The 16,905-nt window shown below is 37.3% G+C and overlaps 1 protein-coding gene across 1 annotated transcript; it reads left to right on the top strand.

Moving 5' to 3' along the window:
- The first annotated feature begins 10,835 nt into the window (after window positions 1-10,835).
- On the top strand, window positions 10,836-11,273 carry LOC150100780 (protein ZBED8-like). The gene has a single exon (XM_090401889.1). It carries the CDS (start codon window positions 10,836-10,838, stop codon window positions 11,271-11,273), a length of 438 nt encoding a protein of 145 aa, XP_090258015.1.
- Window positions 11,274-16,905: the final 5,632 nt, after the last annotated feature.

Raw genomic sequence — 16,905 nt, 5'->3', positions numbered from 1 at the left:
TACTTGCCTTTCTACTAATAAGTTGTTCAACATTAGGGTCCATGTCTTCAGCCATTTTGAGAACATCGTTAATTGTAGAGAACATTTCTGCAAGATCCTTCATTGTGAATTGTTTAACTACCTCTTCTTGTCTTTTTTTTTCCCTCTTCTTTTTCTCATTCTTCCTCTTCTGCAACAACTTGTTCCTCCAGCTCAACCAATTCTCTATTGGTCAGCTCTTCGGGGCACTTTCTGTGAGTTGAATTATGTCACATCATTCACTTCGAGAATTTAGAAGATTGTTTGCTAGACCCACTATTTCTTCATAATTTACAAAAGGGTCTTCATTTTTTTTCAAAACTTCCATAATCGTGCACAAACCTTTTTAATGTCTTTTTCCATATGCCACTCATACATTGAGAGGTCACTTCGTCCCAAGCCACAGCAATATTTTTAATAGCATGATAAATATTGAATGCTTTCCAGAAATACATCAGTGTTTGATTATTTCCTTCAGTGACAGAAATAGCTTATGAAAAAGTTTTCCATAATAAAAAGCCTTAAACACTGCAAGCTCTCGCTGATCCATCGGTTGGATCAATGAGGTAGTGTTTGGAGGGAGAAACATCACCTTGATCTTGGGGTGAATATCACTGATGTAAGAGTGTAATAGCAGCCCTATATGTTGGAGAAAGCGGGCTCGACCTGGGTCCTAACGCTCCCCTGCATAGAAGCCTGCGGCTTCTTTGGTTGCTCTGATCTGTAGCAATGGTGGTGCCTGGGGCATTATCTAGAATTAATAACATTTAAACTTCTACATTTTCTTTCACACAATAGCTTTTCTTTTCACTCACATAGCAGTCGATTAAGGCATTCTCAAACAATTTTTGTGTCACCCACGACTTCTTATTGCTCCGATGGTGAACTAGAAGAGCATGCTTACTAATGTATTTGAAGGCTCGTGGATTCTCAATGTGCCATATCACAAATGGTTTCAGTTTGTATCCAACCACGTTATCCCCCAAGAGAATCGTAATACGATCTTTAAGAGCTTTAAAATCAGGCATAGATTTTTAGTTTTTTCTGGATGAACATTCACTCGGACATTTTTTCCAAAACAAGGAGATCTCATCCATATTAAATATTTGTCATGATGACTAATTTTCCTCAGTAATAATATTATTCAATTTCTCTACAAACTCCTTGGCATCCTTCTCATCGGTACTTGCAGATTCACTATACATTTTCACATTATTCAGCACAAAACGCAGCTTAAATCTCATGAACCAACTGGAAGAAGCGTTGAAGTCGTAGTCGTAATCGGGCCTTGCTTTCTCCTTTAACATGTTGAAGTGACTTAGTGCCTTAGCGGTTATGGTCATAGTGCTAAGGGGTATGCAATTTTGGTTCAGGTCCTCTATCCATGATTCAAGTAGCTTTTCCATATCACCGCTAGGACCCTGTCGTTGCTTCATCGATTTAATGGAAGCAGATCCTTTCACACCCTCTTGATTTTATCCTATTTTTCAAAATGGTTTAAATGGTTTAAATCATGTGAGATCACACTGACGGGTTTGCCAGCTTCATGTTGCTTTATAACTTGCAACTTCGTTTCAAGATCAATTGCTCGCCTCTTTTTCTGTGATTCTTCACTAGATTTTTTGATTGGGCATGTAGGGCCATGCTGCACAAAACATGAATATTTAATGATAAATACACAACATTTTTTCAAACACAAAATCAACAGAGGAACTGTTGAAGACACATGCTGGTTGCCGCTGAATGTGCTCTTGCCACTGCATATTGTGCATTGTTCCTAAACAGAAACCTTTTTACTTTATGCCTGCTTGCGTTTTGTTGAAAGAATTTTCGAAGTATATTCAAAAATGTTATTCGCTTATGGCATCAGATCACGGACATATCTTCGAACAGATGTAAGTCGAGGGATGACTGTACTTTGTACAAACCAGGCTGGATTACTCAAAAAAACGCAGTACTCTAGAACACATTCACTGTATCAGAAAACTAATAAAGGGTTCAAAGGACAAGAATTTACCATTGCTTTTGAACTTTATTGACTTTACTAAACCATTTGATTCTGTTTTCAGGTAATGACTATGGGAAACACTCAAACTTTATGGCATTCCACCTAAAATTATCAGGACAATCAAGGCACCCTACTAGGGATATCAAGCCATAGTACTATTTAATGGAGGCAAAACAGTTTTCCCATCTCCACAGGAGTCCTAGAGGGAGATATCTGGCCCCATATCTATTCATCACAGCGAGTGATTGACTATATTTTTAAATCGATTCCAGTTAAATCTGGAATCCTCATCAAAGACCCACATATATACCTTGAAGACCTGAGCTTTGCAAATGATATAGTCCTCAATTGACTCCAACATTATAGATGCCCAAAACCACTTCAACAGCCTTAAGAGAACTGCAGAAATATTTTGACTAAAAATAAACTCCCAAAAAACAAAGATATTAAAAAAATCAGATAGATGGGCACATCTATATAAATCAAAATGATCACCTTGATGAAGTAGAGGACTTTGTATACCTAGGATCACACATCTCAGATTCCTTAACAGACATCAAGAAAAGAAAACAAAGCACTCCAGTTCCACAGAAGTCTTAATAAAGTATGGGAGTCCAGCCTCATCTTAAACGAGGAGATGAAGATTCGTCTTGACAGGTGCACTAGCCAATCAATCTTTCTGTATGGCTCCCAGACCTGGAACATCTCAAAAAAAAAAGTAGCAACCAATATTATAAATAGCTTTGGAACCACTTGTCTAAGAAATATCCTGGATTACACCTGGCAAGACCACATTCCCAATTCTACTATTTTAGATGAAATCCAGCAAGATCCTCTAGTCATCACCGGTCAAAGAAACCAAATAAAATGGCTCACACATCCACCCTCTGCACCTTTTGATGCTCTGGGTCCTCTAAGCCCCTACAGATGGAAAAAGAAAAAGAGGCAGACCCCAAACTCAATATTGGAAATACATCAATATATAGCATCTTTATCCATTCGAATAATTCCTCCTTTGTCGAGGTGGATAGCACATCTGCCCTCCAACCAGTTCATCATGAGTTCAAATCCCATTGCAGGCTTGAATGTCTTTAGGTGATTGATCAGTGTGTGTGTGTGATGTCATCCTGCTTTTTAAGACCTGAATAGGTCTTGAAAAAGCTCCATATGTAGACTCCAAGTTCACAACCTTTCATGGGTAAAATTCACATAAAACAATCCATAATAAAGACATTTCTTGGTGGTTTTTCAGTATCAACTAGAGCTGATAGCAGCTAAGAGGCCTAACTAAGAATAATCTGTAGTTCCTGCAGATAATATCCTCTCTGTAGTAATGGAAAAGCATAAAAGAGATTCTTAAGTTAAAGGATATTAAATTTGAAGCAGTATTCTTGTAGTAGCCCTCTGATGCATGGTTACCAGCTAGACAGTGCATTTTCTCTTTGATGAGCTTTGAATGGGTTGATGTTATAGAATGATCTCCATCCCTTTTCAGCAAAAAAAAAAAAAAAAGCTGTTCAATAAAAAGCATAGCAAAGGTTATCTTGCTTAAGCTTTATGCACAAAAAATGTGGTCTTTGGTATGTGTCACTCATAGTGACACACACCACACAATAAAAATCACTAATAGTCTTGAATCAGCTATTCTGTGATTGGCTAAGGATGGAAACTAGCTGCCCACTATTCTTCAAAAGTTACAGCTAAATGGGCTCGCCCACTCCCTTTTGGAGAGATGAAAGGCATTAGATTTATTTATATTAAATAATATTTTATTATTGCACAGGCAACTCTATGGAGTCCTAAGACAGACCCAAACTATCAACACAATATCTACTGTACTTATTGTGCCCCTACTAGCTAAGTACAGAAACATTTCCCCCTGCATCAATCCTATGAAATCCTTTAAGTAACTTAAATGCTTCTATCGTATTCCCTGCATTTTGCAATCCACAAACCTTCAATTGTCCTCATAGGGAGCATTCCACATACCACTCACATTGGCCATTTCCTCATCCTCCCCAGGACACCATACCTGAGCACTAATCCAGAGGTGGCCATATCAAGTCTGTAAAAAATTCGAATGATAATTTCCTTATCTCTGCTTGTTAATGTATTCTTTAATAGCCAAGTAATCCTACGAACTACCCTGGTTACTTTAGTAATCTGTCCTCTAATCTTCAACTCTGTTTACTTTTACCCCCAAGTCCCTGGCTTCAATTTCCTGCAGTTTTCTCAATGTGGTACACAGCATGTACCACATTGAGGAACCCTTTGTATGCCAAAATTCATAACTTACAAGTTTCCACATTAAATTGACATCCATTATGTTTTGCCATACTGGCAGCCTAATCAAATTGTTTTGCAAGCTCCCTACATCACCTTGATTAACTCTATCCAACTTTGCATCATCAGCAAGCAACTGAATATCTCCCTTCAAATTATTCATATATCATTTATGTACAGATTTAAACAGTAGTGGTCCAAGCACAGAGCCCTGTGGCACACCACTAGTCACCTGAATTCTGCTCCTCCCTATACTACTTTTTTGGTATCTATCCATAAGCCACCTTATTTTAATCCATATCACCAGTTTCATATCCATCCCCATTTGTTGCAGTTTGTGTACCAGAGTTCCATGTGGTATCCTGTGAAATGCTTTTGCAAAATCCAACGGTATCAATATGTAGCACACAAGTGTCAAGTTTTTTTTTTGGTAAAATTTTCATTTAAAATACATATTTATAAAACTTATAAAATATTATTTAAAAACATTGCAACTTTAAAAATTAAAAATAATATAATATATGGATAACAAACAAATGAGAATGGGCAAGCAATTTTTGATTTAGCCAACCTAATTGTATTCTTATTGACTTAAACCAAAATATAAAATCATGTTACAACATAATAGAATTTCAAAAAAAATGGGGTATTGCTTGTTTAAGTTAAGGGATATTATATCCCATATTGTTTCTTAGCCAAATAAGAAACTCAAAGAGTTTCATGCCGAATATAGTAGAAACTATATAAAGTTCGGCGATTCCAAGCATAAGCAAATACCTGGATACTGCAGCAACTGAACCTTAAGGTAGTGCAAGCTGAGGCAACTCATTTCAAAGGTGGAGCAAGTTCCGATCACTATTCTTGATATTTACCCATAATGTGAACTTAGCTCCTAGGAGCTGTATTACTGTTCTACATTATGAGAGAAGGTCACTACCCAGACCGGTTTCAACCTTATGTATAGGTGAAACGGGCTCTAAAAATAAGATGATCCCGAAAGATCGCCCAACTCAGCATTGTTCCACTCGATGACAGGCACACCCCGTCACCGAGAAGAACCTCTCAGCATTGGCTCTACCCAGTGGCAGGCTCACCCCACCACCAAGCAGAGCCATAATCTCAGCGGTGTCCCCACTCAGAGACAGGCAAAAAACCTACCTTCAAGTGGAGCCTCTCAAAGCCAGATCCGTCCCACACCGGTTTCCACCCTCATTGGGGGTCTCATCAGTGAGTAGGTAGACCTAGTTAATAATACCAAGTTTGTAGCGAACAGAACTTACAACCCTTCAATGAGTATTGCCGAGAGGTGTCCTAATAAATTATTAGATATATGAAGAGCCAAAGGCTTCAATTCGGCGACATATGACTTGTTTAAGTTAAGGGATATTACATCCCATATTGTTTCTTAGCCGAATAAGAAACTCAAAGTTTCATGCCGAATATAGTAGAAACTATATAAAGTTCGGCGATTAATGTAGAACAGTAATACAGCTCCTAGGAGCTAAGTTCACATTATGCGTAAACATCAAGAATAGTGGTCGGAGCTTGCTCCACCTTTGAAATGAGTTGCCTCAGCTTGCACTACCTTAAGGGTCAGTTGCTGCAGTATCCAGGTATTTGCTTATGCTTGGAATCGCCAAACTTTATATAGTTTCTACTATATTCGGCATGAAACTCTTTGAGTTTCTTATTCAGCTAAGAAACAATATGGGATGTAATATCCCTTAACTTAAACAAGTCATATGTCGCCGAATTGAAGCCTTTGGCTCTTCATATATCTAATAATTTATTAGGACACCTCTCAGCAATACTTATAGAAGGGTTGTAAGTTCTGTTCGCTACAAACTTAGTATTAACTAGGTCTACCTACTCACTGATGAGTCCTCAATAAAGGTTGAAACAGGTCTGGGTAGTGACCTTCTCTCATAATGTAGAACAGTAATACAGCTCCTAGGAGCTAAGTTCACATTATGGGTAAATATCAAGAATAGTGATCAGGGCTTGCTCCACCTTTGAAATGAGTTGCCTCAGCTTGCTGCACTACCTTAAGGGTCAGTTGCTGCAGTATCCAGGTATTTGCTTACGCTTGGAATCGCCAAACTTTATATAGTTTCTACTATATTCGGCATGAAACTCTTTGAGTTTCTTAATCGGCTAAGAAACAATATGGGATGTAATATCCCTTAACTTAAACAAGTCATATGTCGCCGAATTGAAGCCTTTGGCTCTTCATATATCTAATAATTTATTAGGGGTATTGCTTTGTTAAATAAGGCCTCTGGTGTTATTGTCAGGAAACTAGAGCAAACAGAGAAAAATCACCTACTGGAACAAACTCCAACTCATCAGCAAAGTTCAGAAACAAGATTGGCTTGATCACAGAAATGAAATGTAACTAGCAGAAGAATTAAATACATACCAGATCAACATAACAGCCGTTACTGAAACAAAGGACAAGGACAGGTGAGAACCTTCTAAATAACAAATGCAAGATTTTGCATAAATTGTAGTTTTCAGTCTTAATATGATAAAAATACCTTGTTTAAATCTTACTTCACAATGTGTTGCTTGCATATTAAGTAATCCGCCAATACAGTACTGAAATTAGTTGTACAAAAGTGAAATTTTATACTGGATTTGGCTTGGCTTGAAATAAAATTAATTGTATTGTGCAAATACCACCTTAACGTCTATCATACCTTATTTTAATCGACGTGATGTAACTTATCACCTTACCACCAATCATCTCCATAGCGCAATTACAAGAACTATGATATCTTGCACTCTTCAATTGGAAAATGCCTAGTTCAATTCTAGTCGTGAAGGGAGGAATCTTTATGTGGTTTTTTTTTTCCTCTTTTCTTCTTTCACTTGAAGGTGAGTTAGCCGATCTCATACAGAGGAAGCAGGGTTTTTTCCTCCTGGAAACTCGGGTTTTTCATCATGCAGGATACACACAATTACAAAAAAAAATAAAAGTGATGGGCAATAGATGGCATTGGTATAGAAATGAGAAGGATGGAAGTGGTGGATGGAAATGTGTAAAGTAGGTGCCCTCCCTCGATCTTTGGACATGATCCTTGGAGATGTCAAGAAATAATATGTTACATTCAGGCAATAATGATCAAGGAAAGGAAGGAATAGCTGAAGTATTCAACACTTAATATGAGGATAATCTTCTTGAATGGCAGCCATTATCAAGTAGAGCGAAGGGGAAATATTCGAATGGGGATTTGGACAATGAAACTTAATGGCTGGCTTTAAGATGCCTATGGTCTCAGAGAAGGTTCTACTAAGAAAAAAAGGGGAGGAATTTTTCAAAGCATTAGGGAAGGCAGCTGACACAAAGAAAAAGTTGGTCCCTTACTGGAGATTTGACAGCACAGCAGGAAATGATTATTAGACATAGGGAATTGTTTTGGAGAAATTTCAAGAAAAGAGTAAAGCTAATATTCATTAGAGATAACCGCTGGATTTCTGCTCAGGATATGGACTAGTCATTTATTGGTACTGTGAGAAGGCACAAAAAATAAGAAAAATCTCACTACGTTATTGTTGATGGTGATATCTTCACACTGGTTCAGGACACAAGTATACAAGGAATTTAAAATAGGAGGTGATCATCATTAAGTTTTGAGCAAGTTAAAACTGAATATCAGATAGAAAAGAAAAATGTATAAGAGAATTTTAAAAAGAATCAAATTCAGGCTGCTTCAGAAGTGAATTGTAGACTCAAATAAACAAATATTATTCAAGAAAAAATGAAAGCGTGAAAACAAGAATAAAACTTTGAAGATTCAGTGAGAGACATTGAACAATCACTGATTCACTCAGATATGGGATGAGGTTATCTGCGACGATAGAACTCTATGGTGAACTCAGGAAGAGGCAGTCACAGAAAAGAAACTACATCAAAAGTTCCTTGAAAGTAAGTCAGCTTGTGATCTGAGAGAATACGACAGCAAACAAATGTGTAAAACTAGCTAAATAAAATTCCTGAGAAGACTTCGGTAAGAATATAGACAATAAATATCAGGGAGGTGAAAAATATTCTGTAGGCTATTATGCTCAACTATGGAGGTATAAAACTTTTACAGTAGCTACTCTGCCTTATTCAGAAGGCCTGTTTAGAGGGTCTATTCCAAATGATTGGAGTACAGCTCTCATAGTACTGACCAGTAAAAAGGGAAATACAACAGAATATAAGAATTACAGAGGAATTTGATTACTTAGTGTTGTTGATAAGATTTATGCAAGCATATTTGAGAAGAGGCTAAGAAAAAATTATGGAAGGGAAAATAAGCTGGGTTCAGCCCAAACAGGGCTGTTAGGATCAGATTTTCATTTTAAGAGAAATACAACTGAAATATATCTACACAGTCTATATTTGAGTTGTACATCAGCAGTTAAAATTGAATGAGGTACATGAGGATCTTAAGTGTGAGAGAAGGTTGCACATTATCTATTCATCGTCTATATGGATCACATTATGAAGGAAAGTGGCATTAATCCTGATATCAGAACTGGATATGTTGATATCAGCTGTTTACTGTATGCAGATAATGTTATTCTCTTAAGTATGAAAACCAATAATAAAAGATGACAGAGACTATGAAAATAGTCAAGAAAATTGAAAACATCAGCTGCATTCTGAATGGAGAATCTATAGAATAAGAAAAACATGTTAAGTATTTAGACACAAATTTTAGTGATGATGGCAAAATAAATATGAAAATAAACAACAGAATTAGCAAAACTGGTATGGTAGGAAATCAACTGAACAAATTTATGTGGATTAAGAAAGAAATTAGAACACAGAACTAGCTATATACAAGATAGTACTAAAACTAATTTTAACTTATGGTTTTTAGAAATTATAAATAAAACGATTAAAGACTAGGGACCATAGATATGATAGTTTTGAAAAAGATTAAGGGAGTGAACAGATGACACCAAATATGATTCTGTCATTGGTGTCATCTATTCACTCCCTTAATCTTTCTCAGAACTATCATATCTATGGTTTAATATGACAGAATCATATTAAACATGAAGATATTAGGAAGGAAATTAGCATTGTTAGTACTGGGGAGTGTGTGAGAACAGAGCTAACCTCAGGTGGTATGGTCATTTAAACAGAATGGGAGAGGAAAGGAGGATAGCAAAACAAGTGTTTATTGCTGGGATAGCAAGGAAAAACTCAGGAAGAAAACCAAACTGTAGGTCATTGGTTCTTAACCTGGGGTGTGTGCACCCCCTGGGGGTGTGAGAAAGCATTTCCAGAGGTGCGAGAGAAGTTTCTAAATTTTCGATGGAAACTACCGAACACTACGTTGACTTTTGGGACCCCCCACTCCTACCCTCTCTACCTTTGCCTCAGCACATCGCACTTACCAGCACATGCAGTACAGTAAGAAACTGGTTGATATGCGCACGTGTTCACATACTCTGAGTACGAACGTTAACGAGGTGGTTTGACACAGAAACGAATACTAATTTTCTTTAATTTACCAACATTAATCAGTGACTAAAGCCCATACCGGATATGATCAATTGATTACATGAAGGTTTTCTGCAAATTTTGAAAAATTATAATTATTATTTTATTGATTGTAGTAACCCTCGTTATGTCGAAAAAATGCCAATGGAAAGATGATTATGTTGCTTATGGATTCACTTGTACAACAGAAAAAGATGGTATGCAATGACCACAATGCACTTTATGTTGCAAAATATTTTCAAACTCCAATCTTAAACCTTCAAAGTTAGAGCATTTCAACAATCAGCATGGTGGTGAATCTGCAGGACATACTCTTAACGTCTTGAAGTATAAGAGGGCACGATTTGATACCAGCGGTACTATCACAAAATTTGATGTTGCGGCAGTTCAAAAGCCCTTGTTAGAAGCTTCTTATCAAGTGGCATATCTGTGTGCTAAGAAAAGGTAATACAACAGCTGAGGAATTGGTAAAACCATGTGCACTTGAAATTGCAAAAATTGTATTGGGTTCTGAAGCACAAAGGAAAATTCAGCAGATTCCATTATCGAACGATGTGATTCAATCACACATTCAAGATCTCAGTTTTGTTATTTTACTGCCAGTAGTAGAAGATATCAAAGCCAGGACATCTTCTCATTCAACTGGACAGTCAACTGATGTTGATAATTGCAGTCAGTTGTTGGTATTTGTGTGATACATTAAGCGAAAAGAAATGTTGGAAAAATTTATATTTTGTGAACCACTGGAATTGACAACAAAAGGAATTGATGTTTTCAATCATATTAAAAACGTGTTTTTGAAACATCAAATACCCATGAATGTGATAGGCTCAATTTCCACTGATGGTGCCCCTGCAACGTTGGGCAAAAATTCTGGATTTTTTTCATACAGAAATACAGCAAGTTGCCATGGCTGGCTCTACCGACGGTGCAAGACGTGTATTTGCACGGGGCGGCAAAGTTGGCATAAACTATACGAAAAATAAGGGAGAAGGGGCGGCCCTGCAAGTTACAATAACGTATTGCATGTTGCACCGTCATCCACTTGCATTGAAAGCTTTGCCAGAGAATTTAAAACAATTAACTACTGCAGTAAATGTAGTAAAGTATATCCAAAGACAAGCACTTAATCATCGTATCTTTCGTGCTTTGTGCGAGGAAATCATTGCTGTTAATACTGTGCTTCTTTATCACACTGAAGTACGGTGGCTCTCCAAGGGCCGCATGCTAAGCAGGGTTTTTGAATTGCACGAGGAAATTATACAGTTTCTTACTAACCAAAATTGTGATTTGGTTAAAGCTTTGGAAAAAAGAGAAGCAATACTTCGACTAGCCTACTTAACAGATATATTTATCCACCTGAATGAATTAAACACATCAATGCAAGGATTTGGTAAGAACATAATAACAGCTAGTGAAGAATTATCTTCATTTATTGAAAAACTAAAAATTTTGAAACGTTAAGTTGAAAATGGGAATTTTGCAAACTTTCCTTTGGTTGATTCAATCATTCTGGAAAATGAGAAAATAATAATTATACCGGAAATTGCAATACACTTCCAACAATTGAGTGAATCATTTCATGGATACTTTACCACGGGAAATATTAGCAAAGTTCAGAGATGGATACTGGATCCATCTCTGAAAGATATTTGACCCAGATTCGATGGACGACAGCTATTTAATAAAAGACGATGTTATTGAAATACGAGCCAATGCATGTTTCAAATGGAATTTGAAAAACTTACAATTCTGGTGTACACAGTTAGAACCTTATCCACAGCCGGCAAAAGCAGAATTGCAGACACTTTTACCATTTGCCACCACCTACCTGTGTGAAATGGGATTTTCATCACTTTTGCACATAAAAACAAAAGCCAGAAATTGCTTAAATGCAAGTGATGACTTATGCGTGGCTCTTTCAAAAAAGGAGCCTCGCTTCAAAAGTATAATTATGAATAAACAACAACAACATAGCCATTAAAAATTGAGATATTGTGTTATATGTAAATGTATGTGTTTATTTTTCAATAAATAAATTATCTTGCAATAGATGTAATTTCCTAAATAAAGAAATAGAAACACATTTCTCAAAGGGGGTGTGAGAACCTATTTTTAGATTCAAGGGGGTGTCAATCACTAAAAAAGTTAAGACCCCACTGCTCTAGGTGGATTAATGCAATAAGAAGTGCCTTAGAGCAGTGCTTCCCAAACTTATGGATGTACAGGCCCCTTTGCAAAAATTAAAATATTTCATGGCCCCCATTGAAAAAAAAAATCGTAATACAGACATATTATTGTAATATTTATTGTATTTATATTCAATACAAAATATACACAAGGAATATAACAAAAATCAAATGCAAATATTACATGTTTAGCATCTTTCATACATATTTGACATGGCACACTTAGTCTTAAAACATTTAATTAAATTTGTTTTCATTATTTCACGGCCCCCAAGGGGACCGTGACCCACAGTTTGGGAAGTGCTGCCTTAGAGGAATTGGACAATATTAGCATCCTGCTAAATAATAGTCTAACTTGAAGGAAAACTGTCAATAGGATGTTAGCATTGATATAAACTTTTCATATAGCATTATCATAATATGAATCCCCCCCCCCGAGAGTGTGTGTATATATATATATATATATATATATATATATATATATACGTAATTAATTTTTTTAACTTGGGGATACATATATTAGGGTTACCAAGTATGTTTATCCACATACTTGGTAATTAAATAACCAAGCTTATAAAATTACTTCGTAACCCTAATATATATATAAAGAATTTAATAGTGATATGAGATCTGGTATGATGAACATCAGATGGTGATAATCTAAAAAAAAAAATAGAGAGGAAAAATATTTTCTTCTTTTAAAGTATTGGAACTAAATCTGTAAGATTAGTTATAGTTCAGGTAACATATCCTCCAGGTTTACAAATCTGTAAGATATGTTATGTATATGAACAGTTATGCTGATTCACTAATAAGATTACATTCTGCTAAGTTATAAAAATAACCAAAATTTCAGTTTTTTGGCATACTTGAATTGCCAGACATTTCTGAGTTACTGTAATTGTTTTATTATTATTAACATTTGACAACCATGGAGTCAGAGACTCATCGTGGGAGGTACCCACTATTGCACACAATGCTCGTCCAACTGTGCTTGAAACTGATTCAATGTGTCTACACCCACAACACACTCAGACGATGCATTCCACTCTCCATGCAAAGAACCTACTCCTCGCACCCTCCTTATACAGTTTCCAGTGATGGCCTCTTGCTCTAAACCCCCCTCCCATTCTATGAAAATCTCTGCCATGTTGACCTGATAATAACCCCTGACTAACTTATACATCTCAATCATAACCCCCCCCCTCTTTCTCCTATTTACGAGGCACTGCAACTTACGTTCTCTCAATCTGTCCGCATACTCCACTTTCCAAAGACCACTGACCACCTTTGTGAATCTTCTGTGGACCTTTTCCATGTTGGAAAAGGTCCAGAGAAGACATATCCTTGTGACCATGAAAATCCAGCAACCAAATCTGTACACAATAATCCATAGGAGGATTGATCAGGGCCTTATACAATAGCATCATAACCTCTCTATGCATGTCAGAGTCATCTGCATCATTGCCATTATCCAATGTGACGTCTTCACAACTTGTGCAATATGGCACCTCAATTTATTTTCTTAGAATACAGAAAATAACTTCTGAGTTTTCAGGATGCTCTTCTTTGTTTCTTTTTTGTTCTTTATCTTGTGATTTCTGGCTGGATTTGTTACTGTGACCACTGGTACATAAAATAAAAAAACAATTGTGCACGGATTTGGTCGCGAGGTTTTCATGGTGACGAGGATATGTTGGAAAGGGTACAGAGAAGATTCACAAAGGTAGTCAGTAGTCTTTGGAACATGGAGTAAGAGGACAGACTGAAAGAATGTAAGTTACAGAGACTCATGAATAGGAGGAAGAGGGGGGGATATGATTGAGACATATAAGCTGGTCAGGGGTTGTTATCAGGTAGACATGGAAGAGATTTTTCATAGAATGGGAGAGGGGAGTAGAACAAGAGGCCATTGCTGGAAACTGCATAAGGAAGGTGTGAGCAAAGGAGTGAGAAGCAGGTTCTTTGCATGGAGGGTAGTTGGTGAGTGGAATACATTGCCTGAGTGTGTTGTGGATGTGGACACATTGATTCAGTTTAAGACACGGTTGGATGAGCATTGTATGCAATAGTGAGTACCTCCTACGATGAGTCTCTGACTCCATGGAGGTCAAATGTTGATAATAATAATAATGGGTTAACAATTGTAAATTATTGTCAGGATTTCCGTGACCTATAATTTTCAAGCTGGAAAGAACAAAATAAAACTACTTGTAGAATATGAAAGTGTAACTCAAAAAGTTTTATTTGTCTATGCTGTACTCGCCACATTGATGTCTGAGAGATAATGTGACATTATACTTCAAACTGGAGCCTGTTCAAGAGAAAGCAATGTGCATACATTGGTTTTTCGAAACAAAGTCCGTTATCACAACGCAACATCGTTACAGAACTCGGTATGGGAAACATCTACCTACTGTCCAATGTTGGTTAAAGCAGTTTCAAGATAATTGTAGTGTTCAGCATCAAACAAGAGTGGGAAGACGGAGCACTTTGCATAAAGACGTTGATCGAATCCAGGAAGCATTTTATTGAAGCCCACAAAAATTAAATAGACAAGCTTCTTTGCAGTTAGGTATACCAAAAATGACTGTTTGGAGGGGTTGTTCATAACTGCCTTCAACTCTGTGCCTGCAAACTGTAGATTGTGCAGAGGCTTTATAGCTGAACTCTAAACTACGCTGTTTCCAGTTTGCCCAAGACATTTTGTTAAAATGTAGAAGCTGATGAAATTATCTTCGGAGATGGATATTTAGTAATGAAGCAACATTTTGCATATCAGGGAGAATAAATCTCATAACTGCAGAATATGGGAATCAGAAAACTGTCACGGCATTCCGAGTATTGGAAAGAGATAGTCCAAAGGTTGCGGAAAAAACAGTGACTACAGTGAACTATCTGGACATAATACAGCTGTATATGTTGCCTCAGTTAGAAGATCATTAGCCAAATGTGGTGTTCCAGCAAAATTGAGCACCGCGACTTTGGGCTCTTATTGTCTGAGAATTTCTTGACATGCATTTACTAGATGCTGTGTTGGGCATGGTGAACCAATTCCATGGCTTCAGTGCTCATCTGATATTACATTGCTTGATTTCTTCCTGTGGGGATACGTGAAGGACATTGTTTACCAGAATCCTGCAACCTCCTCTGATGAACTGAATACCAGAATTGTTGCTGCGATACGAACAGCTACACTGCAAATCATGGAGAACACTTGGAGGGAAACTGATTATCGCTTGTACATCTTACGTGTCACACACTCCAAGTCCAAGGAGTCCTTAGACTCATCGAGGGAGGCCCTAAACATCATGTCCATCACAACTATTCGACATTCGCACAGTATCTATCATACTTTGTCTTGAACTCATTCACTGTCATGGCACCCACAACAGACTCTGGCAGCTTATTTCACTCATACACCACTCTAAAAGTAAAAAACCTAGCTCTAAACACCCTTACTAACCACACTCTTACCCAGCTTCCATGGATGTCCCCTAGTCTTCCCACCACCACCAGTCCTGTTCTCAAAAATATCCTCTGAGTTAATCCTATAGAAACCCTTCAGCAATTTGAATGTCTCAATCATACTCCCCTTTTCTGCCTATCAACCAATTTCTGCAACCCACAAATCTTCAACCTGTTCTCATAGGGTTCATTCCATAGACCTACTGTCATCTTGGTCACTCACCTCTGGATCCTCTCCACCTCCTCCCCATCAAGAAGATACCTAGGTGACCAAATCTGGGCACAGTAGTCGAGATGAGGTCTTATCAAGGCTCGGTACAGAGGAACAATAACTTGCTTGTCTCTGCTCGACAAAGTATTCTTCAGCATCCAAGTGATTTGATGAGCTGATTTAGCCACTTTTGCAATGTGCCCCCTAAACTTCAACTCCTTATCCACCAACACTCCTAAGTCCCTGGCCTCATCAATCTCCTGGAATACAGTTCCACCAATGTGATATGCTGCTGCTAATCTTTTCACCCCAAAATGCATAACCTTACATTTTGCCACATTAAATTGACATCCATTCTCCTTAGCCCAGAACTCCAATCTTCCAAATCATCCTGCAAAATTTTGACATCTTCTGCATTCACTATTGCCCTACCCAACTTTGCATCATCAGCGAACAAATGAACCGTTCCTCTCAGATCCTTTCCTATATCGTTAATGAACAAATTAAACAGCAGTGGTCCAAGAACAGAACCCTGTGACACACCACTAGTCACAGGCTGTCTTTTGGACTCTACTCCTAAGTAAACTACTCTCTGATATCTCTCCATCAACCACCCTTCTATCCATGTCACCATGGATAGAATATCCATTCCCATATGTTGCAGTTTACAGATTAGAATTCCATGTGGTATCCTCTCAAAGGCCTTAACCAGATCCAGCAGTATCACTGTAAACCCATTACCCTTATCCAAGTTCAGCCAGTAATATAATTTATTAGTATGCTGGCAATGAATTTATGTCCAGATTTGGCTGTAGTCATGAAAATTTTTTCATATACAGGTAAAAACATAGTTTTTACTTAGCTTTTGGACACCAGTGTGGAATATGAACGAGTTGCTAAAACATAACCTTAGTTGCAAAGTAGAAATTCTCTGTCAACCCATTTCTGAATGCAAGCCTAACCAATTTTTCCAAAATTTTCACCACCACCACTCCTGAGATCCTGATTGGTTGGATACATCAGACTTTGCACCACCCTTGTGCAATTGGATTGTCATATATTTTTTCCACTCCCATGGAATCTTTCCTGTTCTGAGACTCAAATTACATAGCTTGATAAAAAGAATAGCCAGTTTAGCTAAACACTTTTAGCATCCATAATGATATCCCATCAGTTCCTATTGCAGAATTCTTATTCAGTTTTTGCAACAACTCTAGTACTTCCTCCT

The sequence above is a fragment of the Typopeltis vanoorti genome, chromosome 12 (assembly GCF_054136105.1).
Source record: "Typopeltis vanoorti isolate ZY-2024b chromosome 12, IOZ_Tvanoo_1.0, whole genome shotgun sequence".
Lineage (NCBI taxonomy): Eukaryota > Metazoa > Arthropoda > Arachnida > Uropygi > Thelyphonidae > Typopeltis > Typopeltis vanoorti.
The sequence above is the reverse complement of the archived record's forward strand: the minus strand, read 5'-3'. Positions and strand labels throughout refer to the sequence as shown.